The 22,902-nt window shown below is 49.4% G+C and overlaps 1 protein-coding gene across 1 annotated transcript in view; it reads right to left on the bottom strand.

Moving 5' to 3' along the window:
• The window catches only part of MFSD2B (MFSD2 lysolipid transporter B, sphingolipid), a 291,098-nt gene that overhangs the window by 155,059 nt on the left and 113,137 nt on the right, over positions 1-22,902 (bottom strand). The window contains exons 5-6 of the mRNA XM_069236021.1: positions 22,381-22,459; positions 10,187-10,377 (exon numbers count right to left, since the gene is read on the bottom strand). Of these exons, the coding sequence (XP_069092122.1) occupies positions 10,187-10,377; positions 22,381-22,459 (270 nt within the window). The remainder of the gene's footprint in view (positions 1-10,186; positions 10,378-22,380; positions 22,460-22,902) is intronic.

Below are 22,902 nucleotides of genomic sequence, written 5' to 3'. Positions count from 1 at the left end.
CTAGGCAGTCAGGGAACGCCTAGCCTCAGCCCGAGGCGGAGAGGTCCTGGCACACCTACAAGGTAGGGGCCCACAGGTCGATTCAGGGCCGGACCGTGCCCTCAATAAGTAAGAGGGCTGGGACCAGCTTGGAGGGTAGGGTGGTGGACACTAATGATGATAGTTCTAGTGTAGTTCCATCAACCAAACAAGTAACTCTAATAAGTAAAATTCCTGGGTTGAACGCATTAGAACATTAAACAAGACTGTTGAACCTTTGGTGACCATTCCACCTAGTTCCTCAATCAATTGCTCTATTTTCGCGACCAGCTATCTAACAGAGATCTAAAGCACTTCAAAACCCTCCAGAGATTTGGGGCCAAATTGCTGGGCAGGGGTTGTAATTCGACATCTGTAGGAGTGGTTGGCCCCGAATTTTCTTGTATTTGAGACAATAAGACATCTGGCTGCCAGAAGTAAATGAGGATTCAGATCTAAGGATAGTAGTCACGTACCAATGGAGTGCATCATTAGACATGTAAAGAGGGGTTGGAAAAAACACAAAAAGAAGTATGAAGATTCATGGAAACTCTGGTATATGGGGAGGTTCACAGTGTTAAGGCGTTTGCAACTGGTCCATTACGGAGTTCTGTCACTTCGAGGTCAAGGGCATCGGGAACAGGAACTTCCGGTATATCCTGCGCTTCCATTCATGGTAAAACAAACCTCCTCAAAGCCAACGAGCAGAGCTTACTCAATATTCTGATACAGTATAATGTTCTTGGCCCAGTGGGCTGGTATATAACTTACTTTGGAGGCACAGTAGGAAGTATTGTTCAATCAATATTCTTGCTTCTTTCGAAATTCAAAATTATTCTCTACTCATCAGTAATGCATCCTTTCCACAGGTTTTCAAAGTTCACTGAAGTGGGAGTCATTTGTCAGGCCAGCGAGGTCAGACCAGGTCAGGACAGGGAAGGTCAGAATGTGCACTGAGTTCAGACCAATGCAGCAGAGTGCCGAGGTTGCTTGGCAACATCCAGCAAAGCAGGAAAAGATGGGTCGTTTTTACTAGACTAAAAGTAAACCTGTGCTCACAATGGAAGGATGACATCGACCGTCATAGATGGGGCGCTGAGGGCTCATTATTCTCTGCAGGCTCATTGCTTTTCCAAGGCCTCGTACTTCTGCTGCACACTCTATTTATAGCTTTTAAAGCAAACCTGTCCTGTTTATTAATGAAGAGACCACTAACACATGAATAATCCCACTAGCTTATGCAAGATGCTAGACCTGCTGTGTTTTCTTTTCCCGAGCAAGACACTTTAAAAAATAAACTTTGAAACCGGTCCAAATCCTAGGAGGGTGCCCTCTTCAATTGGATATTCCAGGCCTTACAAATCTTTGTAACATGCTTGGGGAATCATTCACCCAAACGAGCAGGACCAAGAAAAAAAAGGAATAAGCAGGTTGTCATGTCCACCACTAACAAAGGACATACACACAAGCACAAACACACGCACACACAAGCACAATGTGTAGGTTGGAAAACTGAATCCCAAATATCGACGGCACAGAATATCGTTCCAACAATATCAAGGAACAGAATATTGAAAAATAAGTTTCTATATATTTTCTATACCTAACTCCACATATATGTGCCTTTGCGATAGATATACCTTCAAGGTACGCCGATGTGGAGTTAAGAATAGTAAATCCTTTACTCCTTAAATCTGTGCACTTACCTTTCAATATTTTGTCCCTCAATATTGTGGTAATGATATTCCGTCCCATCACTTCCATATTCCCTCCTTCACAAACACACACACACACAGACACAGAGTTTCTTGCCTCCATATTTCATTTTTTTTCTAAATAATCATGAAATGTTTTAATAACAATTACTAGACATAAGCATACATGTGGATAAATAATGCCCGTGCCTACTTTAAAAAAAATCTTTTGTTCAGTTTTGATAGCTGTTCAAGACATTACGAACAAAAACATGAACGTATAGTGTGGAACATTAATCCGCTGGCCATGTACACAGATTAGTTACAGTGCCAAAATAAACAGCAGTACCTCCTTTATATAAAATCACTTCACTTGCTAAACCAGACTCTTGTGCAGACATTCCAGTGATACTCTTCATCTAAACTAATGGCCTGATTATGAGCCAGGTGGCATCACTCTGGGTGGGATACCAGCCCGCCTGATCACAAATGGCCCGTGACACGATCTTACCAGTCAGAAATTCTTGCTGGTAAAATTGCATGAGGCTTTGGCTTCAACAGCAGCCAAGCCTCGCCCTCTGGGTCCTACCAAGCTTTTCCTTTGGTAAGGGAGAGGATACAATGCCACCTCCTGCCAAATCTATTCTTCCCTTTTCCTCCGCTATAGCCACAGCGCCTGCCATCCACAGTGCCAAATATGGAAGTCACCTCTCCCATTTACAACCTGTTCTAAGCAGGTGATAAATAGGAGTATTAAACTGCTCGAAATATGGACTCTATTGGGCTGAATTCCACCTATAGATACTAGCCGGTAATGGTAAGTCCTGCCACTGGGAACCTCCACATTGAATTCCACTTTAGTTGTGATCTGAGCCTAAGTGTGCATCCTGTTGCATGCCCATATTGTCACCAAACCAAATCAGACAACACATTAAGTGGAATCATGGACCCTACAATTGCTCACCATCTTTGCACTTTTGTACCATTCGCATCACTGGCCGTTGTTAGGTGCTGTGAACCATCATTCCATCACTACAATTCACCGAGGACTAGTCTAGAGGATCCTGGTGCCTCTGAAGCTCTGCTGCCCACTCAGATCGATCATTTGTAAGCCTCTTGCGCGTCTGCCCCCGTTGTGCCCCTCTGATTGCTGTGCCCCGATTGTAGTTTGTGCCAATACTGTATTTTGTGACTGTTTTTCCGAATGTGTGCCCGACTTTCTTGTGCCTTGTTTAAGTTGTTTTTCGCCCCTTGGGCGCTCCCCCTTGCTCTCCGCTCCCTGCCGCTGCCTCCCTGCGGCCCCACCCCCCTCGCGCCCCCATTCGCCACTCTCTCCCGCCTCCCAGCTGCTCCTCCCTTCCCCCTCCCTTCTTAATGGCTGGCGCTGCGCGTCGCGAGTGAGCGACCTCTGACCTGTTTTAGGTCTAGAGCTCGCCCCCCGCGTCCGCAGCACCAACCTGCTGTCTCCTGCCTCTGACCCCGCCCACGCTGCTGCTAGCGTGTTCGAGGCTCTCTTGAGCCGTTGTGCCGTGTATTCCGCCGTCCTGTAAGTGGTTTCTGTTTTCTTCAGCGCCTCGCCTCTTGCGCGTCTGCCCCCGTTGTGCCCCTCTGATTGCTGTGCCCCGATTGTAGTTTGTGCCAATACTGTATTTTGTGACTGTTTTTCCGATTTTGTGCCCGACTTTCTTGTGCCTTGTTTAAGTTGTTTTTCGCCCCTTGGGCGCTCCCCCTTGCTCTCCGCTCCCTGCTGCTGCCTCCCTGCGGCCCGCCCCCTCGCGCCCCCATTCGCCGCTCCCTCCCACCTCCCGCCTCCCAGCTGCTCCTCCCTCCCCCCTCCCTTCTTAATGGCTGGCGCTGCGCGTCGCGAGTGAGCGACCTCTGACCTGTTTTAGGTCTAGAGCTCGCCCCCCGCGTCCGCAGCACCAACCTGCTGTCTCCTGCCTCTGACCCCCGCCCACGCTGCTGCTAGCGTGTTCGAGGCTCTCTTGAGCCGTTGTGCCGTGTATTCCGCCGTCCTGTAAGTGGTTTCTGTTTTCTTCTGCGCCTCGCCTCTTGCGCGTCTGCCCCCGTTGTGCCCCTCTGATTGCTGTGCCCCGATTGTAGTTTGTGCCAATACTGTATTTTGTGACTGTTTTTCCACCGCTGGGGAAAAGTCACCAAAGACCAACTAACCAGCTCCCTCGTCAAACACCCACCACCCGACTCCAACGACCCGAGCGCCGCCGCCATCAACCTCCATCAATGGATCCTCGACTGCGCCAACACCTTAGCTCCACTCAAGAAACTCACCACCAACCAAGGAAAGAAAAAAACAGCCTGGTTCACAGAAGAACTGACCACCTCAAAACGCACCTGCCAGAAGCTCAAGAAGAAATGGATCCTCGAGCGCACTCCCGACAACCTTGCCACCCTCAAAGACGCCAACCGTGATCACCACCAACTGATCCGACTCGCCAAGCGCGCCCATTTCACTGAACGCCTCAACAACAACGCCCACGATTGCAAAGAACTCTTCGGCATCGTGAAGGAACTCTCCAACCCTAACGCCAACATCAACGACGTCCCACTCTCCCAGAAACTCTGCGACGACCTCTCCACCTTCTTCCACCAGAAAATCGCAGCCATCCACGACAGTTTCAACACCGCTCCTCCGCCAGACCCCACCCCTGACGACGCCGCCCACGCCTGCCGCCTCACCACCTGGACCCAAGTGGACGACGCTGAAACCCTAACAACCATGAATTCCATTCACTCAGGCTCTCCCACGGACCCATGCCCACATCACGCATTCAACAAAGCCGACGCCACCATCGTCCCCATACTCCGCAAGATCATCAACCTCTCCTTCAACACCGCCACCTTCCCGGACAGCTGGAAGCACGCAGAAATCCAACCCCTCCTCAAGAAACCCAAGGCTGACCCCAACGATCTCAAAAACTTCCGACCGATCTCTCTCCTCCCTTTTCCAGCGAAAGTCATCGAGAAGATCGCCAACGCACAGCTCGCCCACTTCCTAGAAGCCAACTCCATCCTAGACCCCTCTCAATCTGGATTCAGACGAAACCACAGTACCGAGACCGCACTCCTCGCCGCCACTGATGACATCAGACAACAAATAGACAACGGCGAAACCTCAGCCCTCATCCTCCTCGACCTATCAGCCGCCTTCGACACAGTCTGCCACCGCACCCTACTGGCCCGTCTCCACGAAGCCGGCATCCAAGACAAAGCCCTCAACTGGATCTCATCCTTCCTCTCCGACAGAACCCAGAGAGTCCGGCTCTCCCCCTTCCGCTCCAAAGCCACCAACCTCATCTGCGGCGTCCCCCAAGGCTCCTCTCTCAGTCCAACGTTGTTCAACGTCTACATGGCCCCCCTTGCAAAAGTGGCCCATCAACACAACCTCAGCATCATCTCCTACGCCGACGACACCCAGCTCGTCCTCTCCCTGACCAAAGACCCTCTCACCGCCAAAACCAACCTCCACGAGGGACTAAAATCCATCGCCGAGTGGATGAACAACAGCCGCCTGAAGTTCAACTCCGACAAGACGGAAGTCCTCATCCTCGGACGCTCCCCCTCGGCCTGGAACGACTCCTGGTGGCCCACTGCACTCGGACCCCCACCCACCCCAGCCAACCACGCAAGAAACCTTGGATTCATCCTCGACTCCGCTCTCACCATGTCCAAACAGGTCAACGCCGTCTCCTCTTCCTATTACAACACCCTCCGAATGCTCCGCAGAATCTTCAAGTGGATTCCAATAGGAACCAGAAAGACGGTAACTCAAGCCCTCGTCAGTAGCAGACTTGACTACGGCAACGCACTCTACACAGGCATCCCAACAAAAGACATCAAACGACTCCAGCGCATCCAGAACGCATCCGCCCGCCTGATCCTCGACATACCCCGCCGATGCCACATCTCCCCCCACCTGAAAGACCTCCACTGGCTCCCCGTGGAAAAAAGGATCACCTTCAAACTCCTCATCCACGCTCACAAGGCTCTACACGACACCGGACCCACTTACCTCAACACCAGACTCAACTTTTACGTCCCCACACGTCAACTCCGCTCTGCCAACCTCGCCCTCGCCATCGTCCCCCGAATCCAGCGCAAGACCTCTGGCGGCAGATCCTTCTCCTTCCTCGCCGCCAAGACCTGGAACTCTCTCCCCACCTCGCTACACCAGACCCAGGACCTCCTCACCTTCAGGAGACTCCTCAAGACTTGGCTCTTCGAACGCTAGCAGCTCCCTCCTCCCCCCCCCCCTCAGCGTCTCGAAACCCTGACGGGTACATAGTGCGCTTAATAAGTTCTCTGATTGATTGATTGATTGTCATACCTCATTACTGCATTCATCTGGATTTTCTCCTTAGTGGCCCATTCCAACATGTGTTTGACCCAACCACAAATCTGTGGCAGTAGTGGGCGCAGCAAATGTATGGCTATTCTTAATTCAGCTAATATTGCCCCTTAGGAGGTACAAATTTGCCTCACTGTAATCCTTTTTCTGTCATGGAGAAATCCATCTACTGCTTCTGTTGCATTTGCAGCCTTTCCACCACATGCGACCAGTGAGTTTACACAAAGGGTGCAGGAACCTTGTTCAGAGGGCCACAGGGCAAGCAGGAGTTATTGGATCTAAATGTGGGCACCCAGGCCTTTTACCTGCAATGTCCCAGGGTCCAATCTACTATGGATCCTGAGCAACTAGGCCAAGTACTCCTTTCAGCACTTCACTGTCAGTGGTAGCACAAGTCGAACAGTCCAAGGCTTCTTGGGGAAAGGGGAGGTAGACACCGGGGGGGTGAACACAGGCTCACAATGGAAAATACATGCAGCAGCAGCAATAAATTATTGTCCAGTCACTTACTTGCTTTTTTGAAAAAGGGATATTTATGTACACCCACTAAGTAAAATACAGCATTCACAAACAATACAGTCTCCGGAAGTCCGGCTCCAGTGTTTCATAGGCGGGTTCCTAAGTCCCACTTCCCTCAAGCTAGCAGTGGTTGTTATCCCCATTTACTATAGGTGACCTTCAGGTTAATCCCCACTAGTAGTCCAAATTTCAGGAGTTAACTATGACTCTCGATCTAAAGTGGAAAGCATTCCAGCGTTGAAGATCTTATCTGGCAAATAAGTTCCCCTGGGGCCACCTGGCCAGAAATCGGTCTTACCCACACCAGCAGGACCTGAGTGACCAGAGTCTCTGAGTGCACCCCCCCTCTGCAGGTGCTGAAGCTGCAGCTGCTGTCTGCGGTGTGTGTCCTGGAGTTACTCACATGCGGTACTACAGACGTTGGGTGGTTCTCAGTGCTCCTTTGTTGTATGGTAATTTCCTTGGGTCCTCCCTCAAGTGTGGGGTGCAGTGCTCCTGATACTGGTCATCTGTCAGTCACAGTTCAGGCCTGCTAGGTTCACTATGGCGACCTTGCTCCCCTGTGGATGGTCTCAACCAGACCTTACAACTTGCTTGGCCCTTGTCACGCCCTCTGGCATAAAGCATCACCATTCCTTCTCTGTGAATGAGTTATGACCCAATCGGCACAGCAGCACTCTTTATGGCAGCCCCACCTAGCACACGAGGTCACTGACTTAATACCACATATGGGCAAGGGCCGATCAGCATAGCAATAATTTTTCATGGGAGCCCCACCCGGTATATGGGTTTGCCGACTTAACACTGATCATGGGTGATGCCCGCTTCAATGCAACAACTGTCACAGCTGACTTCACGGCTGCTTCTGACATACAGGGGTCTATGACGTTTCCCTTCACAGAGGCAATGACCCAATTGGTGCAGCAGTTGTCTCCTCACTATGGAGATCCACTCACTAGGATTTCCCCACTGGATCTTGCTCCCTCCAACACTCTCCTGTTCCTCACAGGGCACACTGGTCTTGGCAAGCAGACAGGCAGTGGTGCTCCAGGCTCCAGAGCAGGTGGATTCCATGGGTGGTGCCCCCTCACCCCGCTGGAAGAATGACAGGCCTTAGCCCCCGGTCCTTGTCACAGACAGAAGTCTTGCAGAGATGCTCCTCCTCACATTCTGTGACTGGCTGCTTCACATCTGACATTCACCTTCTTCTTGCCAGTGGCCTCTCTCTCAGAAACAAAAAACACCCTCTGAAGTGCACTGAAGAGCCTGTTTCTTCCTTCCTCCGTTGTGGCCCCCCTAGCTTACAGCAATACAGCAATGCATGAATCTGTCTGGGGGGATTCCACGACCTTCTCTCCTTATGTTTCTTCATTCAGTCCTGGGCCTCCCGAAATGGAACCCAGAGTCTTCCATGTATGGTTCGCTTTACAGATAAACCTACATCTAACACATGCACATAGCATACACACACTGCACTGCACAGCACTACTCCATTCATGTATGGTGCCCTTCGCAGGCACACATAGGGCACATGCATATAGGATACCAGGGAGTTAGCAATTGGGCTAGTTCTTAGAAAACTCTTTGAGGCATAGGGATCATAGACCCTCGGCCAACATGAAAGCAGTGAGGAAGAAATACCATTTTTGAAAGCAAGACTCTGCCCATCACAGACATTAGCAATGTGCTCCACAGTGCAGTTAATTCCGGACACAATCCTTCCTATGTTCTGCAAATGCTGAGTTTCAATATTGTGAGCAAGCTGAATGCCTAGATGCTGGAAACTAAAATATGAGTGAGCATCATCGTTTAGTTCTTTGAGCTCTCCCAATATGAACAGTTTACATTATACACATTTAGCCCAGTTAAGGTACATTCTACTGTGATGCACTGCTTATGACCTCACATATTACAACACTGATGACATCTGAAATCTATAAAGGTGCAAGTTATACTTATGTCACTTACATTTAACTGGTGAATTTCAGTACTTTTTTTGTTTTTTGAACTGTAGTTCTTTGCAGTAAATATCTATGTTTTTTTAACATGTTAAACTCTTACTATCTTCCTCACGTATAACCCCACTTCAACCTTTGTTTGTATCTGTAAATATTTACTTATAGTTACTATTTATTTATAGTTACTGAGAAAAACAAAGATTAATCTGGAGTTACACATGAGGAAAGTAGTAAGATTTATATATAAATGTAATATAGATATATATGGGCCCAATTTATGAAACGCAAAATATACAAACCGACCTATGTACTCATAGATTGGTTAACAGAATTCCAACTCATAGTGGGTCGCAATCTTTGTAATCTTACCTACCTCATCAATATTCAGGAGGTAGGTCGCAAATTGCGTCTCACTCTGACTGGATGCCATCACAGGGATGGCGGCCAAATAGGGTCACCAGACCACCATATCTGTGATCTCAAATAAATAAACTATTTTTCTAAATGCAGCCCATTATATATGTCTATATAAACTAGGATAGTGAAAAAAATGCACAGCTGTACTAATAAACACCCATCCAAACTTTTATTACTACAGTGCAAAGGTAATTTCCACTTTAATACCACAGACGCATGGGATTCATATGAGAAAATTATTGTTTACTCCCTCAAAGACTGATGGAAACAACTCTCCTTATAGTCATGAGGCCAATATGGTTTTACCTTACTGCACAATTTTAACCCCTTGCATGCTGGTTTTGTTTACATATCTTTTGTTAAGAGGAATACGTAACAAAGCATGGCATGGCATAAACCATATATCAGATAGGCAAAGTGCAATAAGCTATTTATTACCACTGTTGAGAAAGGATGGGGCATTAAGATAAACTTAAAGCTCTGCCTCTCCCAAGTCACGGCCCTTCACTGCACTCAACGATGGTAATAAACTGCATATTACATTTTGTGCATCTGCATATATACAGTATATATTGACAAGATACATGCATGTGAAGTAAGTATGCCAAACCTATATTTACCCTTAAGTGCTTGCTTTCACAATATTTTTGTAGGCAGTATTCTGGCTATAATGTTTTTGTATCACAATATTTAAAACTTGATATTTGGTAGTATACCTTGCCCTGATGACGTAGCTAGAACATGAGATACATGAGGTACTAAGAATGAGCAATATATGAGTAAAACTAATCACAGCACATAGCCAAAGAAAATAATAAAAACATCACCTGCCTTGATATAACAAAATGTAAATATGAGCAAACAAAAGGTCCTGGCTTCTTTTATGCACTGAGAACCTGGAATAATATTCACCCTTCCGCCAGGCTTGACCGTTATTTCTACAATTCAGAAATAACTTAAATCTTGCCTCGTCGAGGTGCACCTTATCAATTTCCAAAAATGACCCTCATGATCTCTCCAAACCTGCGTCCATAACATAACTCCCAATATTCTCCACAGCTCACTATCATGCATGATTTCTAATTGTTTCCTTCACTAAGGGTTTAGTCCTCTTTGCCCTACTTCTACGCACAGTGCTCTGCTGCTTCTCTATACTGTAATACCAGTGCACACAGACATGCCAACCACTGCAGGACACAGGTAAGAGTACTTACTGCGTGAGCTTGGAAGGCTGGTGACTGTAGAAATCCACTGTCGTTCAGCTGCATGTGTAGGTCTGTGCCATTTTCAGTGACATTCCAAGTCATGTTAGTTAAGGTACAATGATCAGATGTATGAGCACTTGCAACAATCTGACCCTGGAGTGCTGCTCCAATTAAAGTACCAAGTACTTCCAAGGTCATTCCTACAGGCAAACACATTAATATATCAGATGTACCTCAGTGTAAACCTAAGAGAATTTCTGTATTCAATCGAAGATTGTTGAGAGTCCTCTGCATTGAAATCAAAACCACAATCAATGATCTGGAGCAATATTCCCCTATCCACAAGGACCCCCCCACCCCACAACCCAGCACCAATTTAGGAAAGAGTTGAAGTCTCACACCTTTAAAGGACCCCACATCACAATGTTTTAACAGCCCACAAACAAGCCACTTCTCTATTGACTTTATTCTGGTCTTTGACCGTGTACAGTTGCTGCCTTTTGGTGAGGTTCATACTAAAAAAACACCACTTAAACAAATAATGTTCTCTCTCTTATACTCCAAAATGTGTTCTTAGCTCAACTGTGTTACATACATTTTGGAAATAGTATAGACATTTTTTCCTTCATTATTGTCTCTTTATACCAATACATTGTTCACATTTTAAAAGTTTGATCACAGCATGTATGATTTTTGGTAAAATTAAAAGTATAAAAAATAGGGAAAGCATTTAGGGACTAATTTACAAGCTGCAGTTTATAGTAAGTTTGTAGTACTGCAGTAGTACCACAAAATGTACTACAAAGTGCTATTCACAAACTGCTCTTTTGTAGTAACTTACACTTTTGTGCTAACTTATACATGTAACTTACACTTTTGTAAGTTACATAGCAAAGTTCTACACATGGCCAGTGACTAGTATTGCAACACCTTCCCTTCCAAGAGCTAGGGACATAAAAAAGCCCCATAGGAAATAATGTTACATTAAATTAGATTATTTAAAATAGTTAAAATTATAAATAAATATAAATGAATGTTAACAAATGTATACAAAGTGTAAATATTTATTATTTAATTATAAAATATGGATCTATTTTTAATATAAAATATTTTATAATATTGCAAGAAAAATACTTACATTACATGTAATTAACTCTATGCATTACTTAATAATTCTTAATGTACATTTAAAATATATTTTTTCTTCTTGAGGGAATTTATTTTTTAAACTTCAGAAAAATAATTTTATTTTAACTTCATATATCTCCATTAATACGTTTTAATTTAGAATAGAATTAGTTTAATAGTGCTGTAATATGTTTTCTATTTTGTTCTATATTTAATACATTTACATAAATATTTAACATAAAATATTTTTATATTTATCTTCAAACTTTTTATAATTTACCACTCGAAGATCCCAGTCCCTGACTGTAGATTCTCCCTTTGGTAAAGTAATGGGAAAAGTTTTAAAAAGGAATTAATTGGTGCAGTTTTTTCGGTACAAATGAGAAGGTACAGCCAGAGTGCAGAGCCTCAGCCCCATGGTTTCCACCCTCATGCTGTTAACTCCAGGTATTTTATGTTGGTCTTCTTGTGTATTTCTTAATGAGGTGTTTAGAGTGGTTTCTCCTTTCTCCTCCCAATGTGGTTTCCGGCAACTGATTTCTGCCTCTGGTTTTTAGCAGGGAGCCCCAGTTGCAGGGCATTGATCTAGGACGTTTTCTGCTTCCTCCTCACCTATTAGCATTTCTTTCAGTGGTGATACGATAATCAAGGGTTGAGTTCTATGCTTGGTTTAGGCAGTTCATTTATTGTTCCTACTGGAGTCCTTTGTTTGTATTACACACTGACCTAAGCATTTTGGCAACCACGGTTTCCCCTTGGGGCCTTCCCAAACGGGTTTGGGGTCCTGGCATTGCCATTCATGTATTAACTAATATCGTAGGTCTTTGTGTGACTGATTCAGCCATAAAATGTTCTACAATAAAGATCCAAAACGTTTGTCTGACAAATGTATAAAATATGTTCCCATCCATTGTCTCAGGACTTCAAGTAAACTCAGCTCTGTAGTGGAAAGATTTAGGCCCTCATTACAACATTGGCGGTAAAAGCCGCTTACCGCCGTGCAGAAGACCGCCAACACACCGCCGCAGCCGTGGAATTCCGCCACAGCTATTATGACCCACATCTTGGAATCCGCCAAAATTCAGACACCCACACAAGTCCGCCACACCAAAGGACAGTGATAAACTGGCAAAAACAAAACCTCCACCGTCACGCCAACAGAAATACGCCCACACTATCACGACACACGAATCCACGCAGCGGTCTTTCAACCGCGGTATTCCATTGGCGGTACACACCGCCGCGCTCAAAATACACACACATCTCCAAAACACCACCACATTGGACAATTCGAAATACACACACCTGATACACATACACACACCACTCCCACACACCCAATACAATATAAAACACACACCCACATCACCCACAAACCCCTACAACAAATTTACAGAGAGAAGGCCAGAGAGAAACACCACCAGCAAGAACAACAGCATCCACAGGCACACAACACCATCACCCACGCAACTTCCACGCACCTCACACAACACACCACTACATATCACCACACTTATCACCACACAATCCACCCCACACATCACCTACACCACCCCATGGCACGGCAAAGACACCCCAGGTTCTCGGAGGAGGAGCTCAGGGTCATGGTGGAGGAAATCGTCCGGGTAGAGCCACAGCTATTCTGATCAAAGGTGCAGCACACCTCCATTGCAAGGAAGATGGAGCTATGGCGAAGAATAGTGGACAGGGTCAACGCAGTGGGACAGCACCCAAGAAATCGGGAAGACATCAGGAAGAGGTGGAACGACCTACGGGGGAAGGTGCGTTCCGTGGTCTCAAGACACCACCAGGCGGTTCAGCGGACTGGCGGCGGACCCACACCTCCTCCCCCACAACTAACAACATGGGAGGAGCAGGTCTTGGCGATTCTGCATCCTGAGGGCCCCGCAGGAGTAGCTGGAGGAATGGACTCTGGTAAGACAAAGCTTTACTATTACATCCCCCACCCTACCTGCATGCCAGCACATACCCCCACCCTCACCCTCACCACCAGCACCCCTACTCCTCACAAATGTCCCAACATCACAAACCACATATCCCAACATCAAGCCCTGCATGCAACAACAAAGCATGGACACACATCACCAAAGCATGCCCACTGCACATACCCATACACCCCCTAAACCATCATCACACAAGCTCCCACACAGGAATGCTAGCACTGGGGTACATGGTCACCCACCCATTGCACACCATTACACACACAGATTTAATAAACATCCTTTTATACCCCTGCAGGACCCCTACCCAACGTCACCGGACAGGAGGGTCCACACATGTCCACACCACCAACAGAAGAGGCCCACAGTGATGACAGCACCTCTGTCCAACTGGATCTAGATGACCAGCCCGGACCATCAGGGACCTCTGGACAGTCGGTTCCCCTCACACAGGCACAGGCCACCACAGACCTTCCCCCCTCTGGAAACACCAGCACAGCACCCACCCAGCGGTCCCATACCTCCGTCCCCAGGACACGTCAATCAGCTGTGTGTCCACCACTACAGGGAACCCAGGATAACCCACCACCCCAACAACAACAGGGACCTGGGGGCAGTGGTAGTGGGCACACAGTCCAGGGGACGGAGGCACTGGAACACAGGGGAACTGGGAGGGCTGCCGTGCGACAGGGGGCGGACAGGCCAAGGGAACCCACTCTCCACAAGGCCCTCTCCTCCATCATGGGAGCCTACCACCACTCCCAGGAGACAATGGCAACGGTAATGGCCAAGTTTCAGGAGACCCAGCGCCTGCAGGAGGAACAGTATATGGGCTTCAGGGAGGAACTCAGAACCATCAGCTCCACCCTGGGCACCATCGTAGGGGTGCTGAAGGAAGTACTCAACACCAGGAGGGACACTGTGGCACTACAAGGGTCCCCTGACACTACCATGGACGATGAACTGCCCACCACCTCCGCCGGCGCTAGTGGACAGGACGCCCCGCCACAGGACCACCACATCAGCACCCCACCCCCTGCAGAGGGAGAACCACCCCGCAAACTGTCCCTGAGATCCAGGAACAAGACAGAGCACGATGCCAAGACCCCTGCCAAGAAATGAGACCCACTGATTGTCATCCTACTGTCCCACCTTGTCACCCTGTCCATAATGAAACTGCCCCAGGTCCACTTCCTATGCCCATATGTGCAATGCACCTGTGAGACTAATAGACTGGACTCTGCCATGGACACTCCTCCGCCATCACCCCTTACCATTTCACTACCCCCTCCAATTTTGAGCATTTAAATAAACACACCTAAAGCACAAAAAGATCTGGAGTCTGTCTGTGATTTCGAAATAGTGTATTAGCAATTACAGTGACAAAATGTTTTTTAAAATAGTTATGTCAACACACCTATGTCACACAGCTCTAGTCCATGAGGAATCTAAGCAGATGTCACATAGTGGGACCCAAATCTGTGAAACCGTAAGGGAAAGTGACAACTCAGTGACCATACACTGGGTGAAAACGACAGACAGTAGAGAGGTAGTAGTGTTAAAGTACATGTAGTAGGCAGGATTGTATTCTTACCTGTGTCTCACTGGAAATATTGCAGGATCACTGAGTCCCTGTTGTGCATGTCTTCTTCCTCTGCTTCCTCCTCATCACTGTCCACAGGCTCCACAGCTACAATAACACCTCCATCTGGACCATCCTCCTGCAGAAAAGGCACCTGTCGTCGCAAAGCCAAGTTGTGAAGCATACAGCAGGCCGCGATGATCTGGCACACCTTCTTTGGTGAGTAGAATAGGGATCTACCTGTCATATGGAGGCACCTGAACCTGGCCTTCAGGAGGCCGAAGGTCCGCTCGATCACCCTCCTAGTTCGCCCATGGGCCTCATTGTAGAGTTCCTCTGCCCTTGTCCTGGGATTCCTCACTGGGGTCAGTAGCCATGACAGGTTGGGGTAACCAGAGTCACCTGCAAATGGTGAGGGGCAACTGTTAGACACACACTAACCTGGAGGAATAACCCCAGACCCAGACACCCATTCCCACTGACTTGCTTCCAGGTGCTCACCTAATAGCCACACACTGTGCCTCTGGAGTTGACCCATCACATAAGGGATGCTGTTATTCCGCAGGATGTAGGCGTCCTGCACTGAGCCAGGGAACATGGCATTCACATGGGAGATGTACTGGTCTGCCAAACACACCATCTGCACATTCATCGAATGATAACTCTTCCGGTTTCTGTACACCTGTTCACTCCTGTGGGGGGGGACCAAAGCCACATGGGTCCCATCAATGGCACCTATGATTTTGGGGATATGTCCCTGGGCATAGAAATCACCTTTCACTGTAGGCAAATCCTCCACCTGAGGGAAAACGATGTAGCTCCGCATGTGTTTCAGTAGGGCAGACAACACTCTGGACAATACGTTGGAAAACATAGGCTGGGACATCCCTGATGCCATGGCCACAGTTGTTTGAAAAGAGCCACTTGCAAGGAAATGGAGCACTGACAGCACCTGCACTTGAAGGGGGATTCCTGTGGCATGGCGGATTGCTGACATCAGGTCTGGCTCCAACTGGGTACACAGTTCCTGGATTGTGGCACGGTCAAGCCTGTAGGTGATTATGAAATGTCGCTCCTCCATTGTTGACAGGTCCACCAACGGTCGGTACACCGGAGGATGCCGCCATCTCCTCACATGTCCCAGCGGACGGTGCCTATGAAGGACAACAGCAAGCACAGAGTCAAACAACTCAGAGGTGCGTCCCCACAGTTTACCCAGAACACCAATCATACACAAAAGGTGGCCTGTATGTGTGTTGAGTCTAGGCCTAGGTATGTGTGACGCAGTTGAAAATGAAGCCATGTGGGCCCCTGAAATGGCAGCTGCCTGACCTCTGAAGTGGGACAATGGTATGTGAGGTAACTGCGCTGGCGTTGTACACGTTGCGGTAAGCGGTCGAAGACCGCGGCGCAAAGCTGCATTGGTTAACATTGTACCCTATGGGTCCCAGGAGCCAATGACGATGTACGCCGGCGGTGACGGTACGCACCGCCGCGGACGTGACCGCCATTTTCTATCACTTCAATCACTCGATACCTGATCTTCGACAGGAGAGGACCTACACTGCAAGTGCTGCTGTGACCTCAGTCTGGAAGAGATAATGGCTCGTGCGTCTGGGGAAAGGGCCCCTGCCTTTACATCGGAGGAGTTGGAGAAGCTCGTTGATGGGGTCCTCCCCCAGTACACGCTACTCTACGGTCCTCCAGACAAACAGGTAAGTACACAGGGAGCATGATGTATGGGCTATGCCTGTGTGGAGAGGGCTGGATGTAAGAAGGAAGGGGGCAGAGTGCTGCGTGCATGAAAGACGGTGAGTGCATGTGCCACATGGCAAGGGTAGGGATGGGGGCCACTCACTTTGAAGGTGCAGTTGGTAATGACTTCTCTTCTTCCCCTGTACATTTCATGTAGGTCAGCGCCCACCAGAAGAAAGATATTTGGCGTGCCATCGCCAAGGACGTCCGGACCCTGGGGGTCTACCACAGACGGAGCACCCACTGCCGGAAAAGATGGGAGGACATTCGCCGCTGGAGCAAGAAGACGGCGGAGGCTCAGCTGGGGATGGCCTCCCAACGTGGGAGGGGTGCCTGTCGAACCATGACCCCCCTGATGTTCAGGATCCTGGCGGTGGCCTACCCGGAGTTGGATGGGCGCTTGAGGGCATCACAGCAGACACAAGGGGGTGAGTACACTCTCATTCAGCTGACTTTGCGCGCAGTGGAGTTGTCTGGGTGGGGGAGGAGGGCTGTGGGTTTCCCTAGGCCAGGGCGAGTTCTGTAGGCTAGGCCCCTCCATAAGGCATGGCCCTGTGGCACCCCACCCCACGTCTGTAGAGTGCCAAGTACAGCTATTCATGCCCCTGTGTCATCTATGTGTGCAGATGTCGTCCATAGCGTTGTAGGCCATTTCCCAGGAATTGAACTGTGGAGCCCAAGAGTGCGGCGTAGTGCAGGGGGCCTCTGTGTCTGTCTTGTCCGCCAACGGTAGCGGTAATCCATGCACTCAACATGTCTTTATTCTGTCTCCCCCCCCCCTTTTTGTGGTCTTCCTGTTCTTGTGTGCATTAGCATCATCAGGCGGAGGAGCAGTGGCACCGGAGCACGAGGGAGCTGCATCCCACATGGCCCTGGAGGGCGAGATTACGGACTCGGAATTCACAAGTGGGACGGAGGGCGAGGGGAGCTCCACGGCGGGGACAGGAGCTGACACCAGCCACACGGACTCGTCCTCTGATGGGAGCTCCCTTGTGGTGGCGGCAACATCTGTGCCCCCGCATCTACAGGTACAGCCGCCACCCCCCCCTACCAGCACCGCCCTCCCAGCAGCCCCTCAGCCTTCGCCCCGTGCCTGCTCACCCAGGAGGGTGGGCATCACCTTCGCCCCATGCACCTCAGGCCCTGCCCCAGTCACCCCTGCTGCCCTCAGTGAGGAGGCCATTGACCTCCTCAGGTCTACCATTTTGAATGCCATCCAGGGTGTAGAAAGGCAGTTGCAACAAACAAATGCATTCCTGGAGGGCATTCATTCTGGTCAGGCGGACCTTCACCGAGCTTTTCAAACTCTGGCCTCAGCACTGATGGCAGCCATTGTCCCCGTCTCTAGCCTCCCCCCTCCAACTTCCTCCACCCAGACCCAATCCCCTGTACCTCTGCCTATCCCAAGCACACCATCAGACCAGCCTGCACACACCTCACCACACAAGGGAAGCTCAGGCAAACATAAGCACCACACATCCCACAGGCACTCACGCAAGCAACACACACATGCAGACACACCAACATCCACTGCCTCCACTGTGTCCCCATCCTCGTCGTCTCCCTCCTCCCTCCCAGTCTTGTCTCCACTCACACCTGCATGCACTACCTCTACAGCCACTATGTCCCTCACCAGCACACCCACCAGCACACCCTGCTCACATGCAGTCACCACCCCCACTACCATTCACACGTCCCCTGTGTCCTCTCCCAGTGTGTCTGTGACGCCCCCTCCGAAGATACACAAACGCAGGCACACACCCACCCAACAGCCATCCACCTCACGACAGCCTCCAGCGCATGCACCTGCACCCAAAGTCACCAAACGTACACCTCCTACTACCATCACCTCTTCCTCCACACCCAAACCCCCTCCAGCTACCCGTCCCAGTGTGTCCAAAACAATTTTCCTGTCCAGCCTTGACCTTTTTCCCACACCTCCCCCACCCCGTCCATCTCATAGGTCCCGAAGTAGCACCTCAGCCACAACATCTCCGGGACCAGTGGTGCCTGTAGTCACAGGTATGTGGAGTGCACCGGCCACCAGGACAGCCAGTGTGGCACGGAGACACAGCACAGCCAGTCCCCAGCCCCTGTGAAGCATCAGAAGTTGGCCAGTGCCTGGCGGAAGAGGGGGAAGACTCCAGCCACCAAAGCCGCTCCCAGGGGTCCCAGTGGGAGTGTGGAGTCAGCTGTTACACCTCCCAAGATGGGGAAGGGCCACAAGAAACCCGGCAAGTCAGGGAAGAGCTGCACAGCGGAGAAGACCGCCATCATCCCTGCTGCCCAGGAGGCCACCGCCAGCCCCAGCCCAGCTGCCCAGGAGGGCCCCGCCAGCCCCAGCCCAGCTGCCCAGGAGGCCACCGCCAGCCCCAGCCCAGCTGCCCAGGAGGGCCCCGCCAGCCCCAGCCCCGCTGCCCAGGAGGCCACCGCCAGCACAAGCCCCACTGGGCCATGAAGGACCGCCAGCACAAGCCCCGCTAGGCCATGAAGGACCGCCAGCACAAGCCCCGCTGGGCCATGAAGGACCACCAGCACAAGCCCCGCTGGGCCAGGCACCGCCAACTCAAGCACCGCTGGGCCATGAAGGACCTCCAGCACAAGCCCCGCTGGGCCATGAAGGACCGCCAGCACAAGCCCCGCTGGGCCATGAAGGACCGCCAGCACAAGCCCCGCTGGGCCATGAAGGACCGCCAGCACAAGCACCGCTGAACAGGGCACCGCCGACTCAAGCACCGCTGAACAGGGCACCGCCAACTCAAGCACCGGTGAACAGGGCACCGCCCACTCAAGCCCCGCTGAACAGGGCACCGCCGACTCAAGCACCGCTGAACAGGTCACCGCCAACTCAAGCACCGCCGAACAGGGCACCGCCAACTCAAGCACCGCTCAACAGGGCACCGCCAACTCAAGCACCGCTGAACAGGGCACCGCCGACTCAAGCACCACTGAACAGGGCACCGCCAACTCATGCACCGCTGAACAGGGCACCGCCAACTCAAGCACCGCTAGCCCATGAGCGGCAAGGGCACTGACGCAACTGGGTCCGTCACGGGGTGAGTGATGCACTCTGGGCACCAGTCCCCCTCCAGAACCAGTGAAGACTGTTATCCACTAGAGAGGCTGTGGCTTTGCACTCCCCAGGATATAGCAGTGGGCAAACCACCCACTGTAGAGACTTGAGAGACTGTGGCTTTGCACTCCCCAGGATATAGCAGTGGGCAAACCACCCACTGTAGAGACTTGAGAGACTGTGGCTTTGCACTCCCCAGGATATAGCAGTGGGCAACCCACCCACTGTAGAGACTTGAGAGACTGTGGCTTTGCACTCCCCAGGATATAGCAGTAGGCAACCCACCCACTGTAGAGACTTGAGAGACTGTAGCTTTGCACTCCCCAGGATTGAACAGTGGGCATTGAGCCCCCTCGTGGATCTGGCATCGTGCACTCATCCGGCTGAGGTGCCCCCCCCTTCCCTTCCCCCTGAGGTGCCTGTTGTATTTCTATCTGATGCCCCTGCAGTGTTCTCTCTGTTTTGATCGGGTATCGAGTGTGGGCCTCGCCCATGCATTTTGGGCCCAGTGGTCCACGGACTATAAATGGTGCAATACCTGGACTTGTATTATTGGTGTATATATTTGTTTATAGTGTATATATATTTTGGAGTATTGGATTTTAATAGATTACAATCGTTACAATAATTTCCTTTTGTCTTTGCATTCTTCTGGGGGACTTGGGGGTGTAACTGTAATGTATCAACATGTATTAGTGTGTGTGTTGTAGTGGGTGAGGGTGGGGGTGTTGCGTGTGTGTGTTCCTGTTTTTTGCCTCCCCCCTCCCCTGTGTCGTAGGTGCAGTACTCACCGTGGTCTTCGCCGCCGGCGTTCGTGCTCCTGGTAGAGGAGCAGGAAGACTATCGCAGGTAGAATTTGGAGTTCCGGTTCCATGGTGTCCTCGTTCCTCGTGGGGTGTGTAGAGGTGAGCGTTTTCCCTTCGAAATTCCTGTTTCCGCCGTGTTTTTATCCGCCCCAAAAAAGGTGGCAGATTGGCCTGTCATAATAGTGTGGGTGGAACTTTGTCCTCCGCCTGTCTGTCGGCGGTGACCGCTGCGCTGTTTGTTTGTACCGCCGTGGCGGTCTGAGTGTTAAAGTGGCTGTCTTTGTTGGCGGTTTCCGCCACGGTCGTAATTGCAATTTTTTACCACCTGCCTGTTGGCGGTCTTACCGCCTCTTTAACACCGCCCACCAGGGTTGTAATGACCACCTTAGTCGCAACAAATGGGTCAAAGATCAATTCTGGTTCTTGGGCCTCCTCTTGGAATTCCTTTCCCTTCCAACTTAAAGCTCAAAACATTTGTTCAAACATAGGAAGCCCAATAAAACATGGCATTCTTCACAAAAAAACTTGATCTACCATCCTTCTTACATTCTGCAAGCTAAATGGGATCACTCAACAACACCACAAGGTTTGTAGTTGAATGGCAGTGTGCTCTACAGAAAAACAATATAAATGAATTTATGTGTGTCATTAATGTGCGAAGCACTACCCTCCTTCTATTAAATAATTGTATCCCCACTTAACCCCCTCCTCTCTGTTCCTGAGCTCTCCTTACTCTGACCTGTTAGGCTCCAGCTCAAAGGAACTGTGAGTGCCTTGACCAGCTATTTGTGAAATAAGCTGTTACATAGTTACAGACCTTCGCCCTGTTCGAGGGGTCACTTTACCTATGCCCTTCCTCCTTTAACCAAGTTAAGATGCATCTCTACAGCTCTTTTGAGGCCCTGAAATGATCAAAGACTAATACGTTTGGAATCATCTACCCTTCCACTGATGCTACTTGATACAGTTTTTAAAAATCCTTCCTTTGCAGTTTCCCTCAATGTTTGCTCATAGACAATTCTCTCCTGGCTAGGACTGAGCAATAGAGAACAGATATGGTGATCCATACCTGTGATACGAGTCCCTGGAACATAAGCCTTCCATGCCTACTGAAGATTTCTAGTAGAGAATCCAGGAGAAGCAATCATGCAAGGTAGATTTAAGGGTCTTATTTAGAGCGTGACAGATGCGGGACATCTGCCAAAAACTGCCAGATACTCCTTTCGGTATATTTGGAGTGCACAGGGCCTCTATGCATTCTAACCAGGGAGGGCGGGATATCTGATGCCATTTGGTTGATTACCTGCATTAGACAAGTTCCTGACAAGGACCTAGTCTCTTTAGAAAATGGGCCTTTAGTGGTGTGCAGGGCTGTGAAGCGCACGAAAGGAAGGAGGGCAGGGCAAAGTAAGGACACTGGGCCTGCAAAAGCTTCCCTGTACACATAAGCAATGCAGGACCTTTTGTTCTACACCTTTCCAAAACTTTATTTCAGTGGGATTGATGGAGTAGAAGGATGAGGCAGCCAAAGGATGAAACAGCAGAAGTAGGTATGGACTGGCTGCTACTGTCAATGATTTGTAGGTTTTGATGGATAGCTGCCACAGTGAGATGCAAAGGGGCTCTCTTCTTCCATGGGTGAGGGTGCATAAGGAAAAGGAGGTAAGTCCACAAATACAGCAAAAGCACAGTGACATCACTACTCGCTTGCTATAATTTATTACAATTGAGTAGGTGTGTCATTTTCTCTAACAGGTGTGTTCTGATGTCAGAACGTGCCTATCATAGGAAAGTAAACACCAGGCTTAAATACAGTATTTACTGCCTCCCACTATAATATGTTGCATAAACTCCCAGGCTAAGCACAAGGGTCTAAAGGACATAAGATTGGGACTTACGGTATGCAGTTGCTGAATCTCTTTCTTTCTGGTCTGTGCTGAGGAACATAGTGAGAGTAGAGTACGGTACATGGAAGCACTGCAATGCAAAAACAACACACACACATATTAGCCACATTACTGCAGCAACCATTTAAAATATAAACCTAACAACTTAAGTAAAAAAAATAGATAAAAAAATTCCAATTTATTTGTGCTGATCTTTTGAAACTGTAAAGCAGTGCCCCAAGGTTTACACGTTTCTCTTCAGGGTTGAGTAGAGGTCTGTGATTGCCCACAAGAGTGTAATTGAACATGGGCTCACAGGTGGGAAGGTGGCAATCCTAGATACAGGGAGGCTGTGAACAGGGAGGTAATCATACCTCCATGTTTGGAGATTCATTAGGAGGAAAAGGAAGTTGCGAGTTTTTACACGTGAAGACTGCATGTTATTCGTTATTTTCTTTACAGTTATTACAAGTAGCAGCGATGACTTATTGGTGGCTATTTGGTACAGAAGTTTGAGGTTTACTCCTGCTATGA

The sequence above is a fragment of the Pleurodeles waltl genome, chromosome 5 (assembly GCF_031143425.1).
Source record: "Pleurodeles waltl isolate 20211129_DDA chromosome 5, aPleWal1.hap1.20221129, whole genome shotgun sequence".
Lineage (NCBI taxonomy): Eukaryota > Metazoa > Chordata > Amphibia > Caudata > Salamandridae > Pleurodeles > Pleurodeles waltl.
The sequence above is the reverse complement of the archived record's forward strand: the minus strand, read 5'-3'. Positions and strand labels throughout refer to the sequence as shown.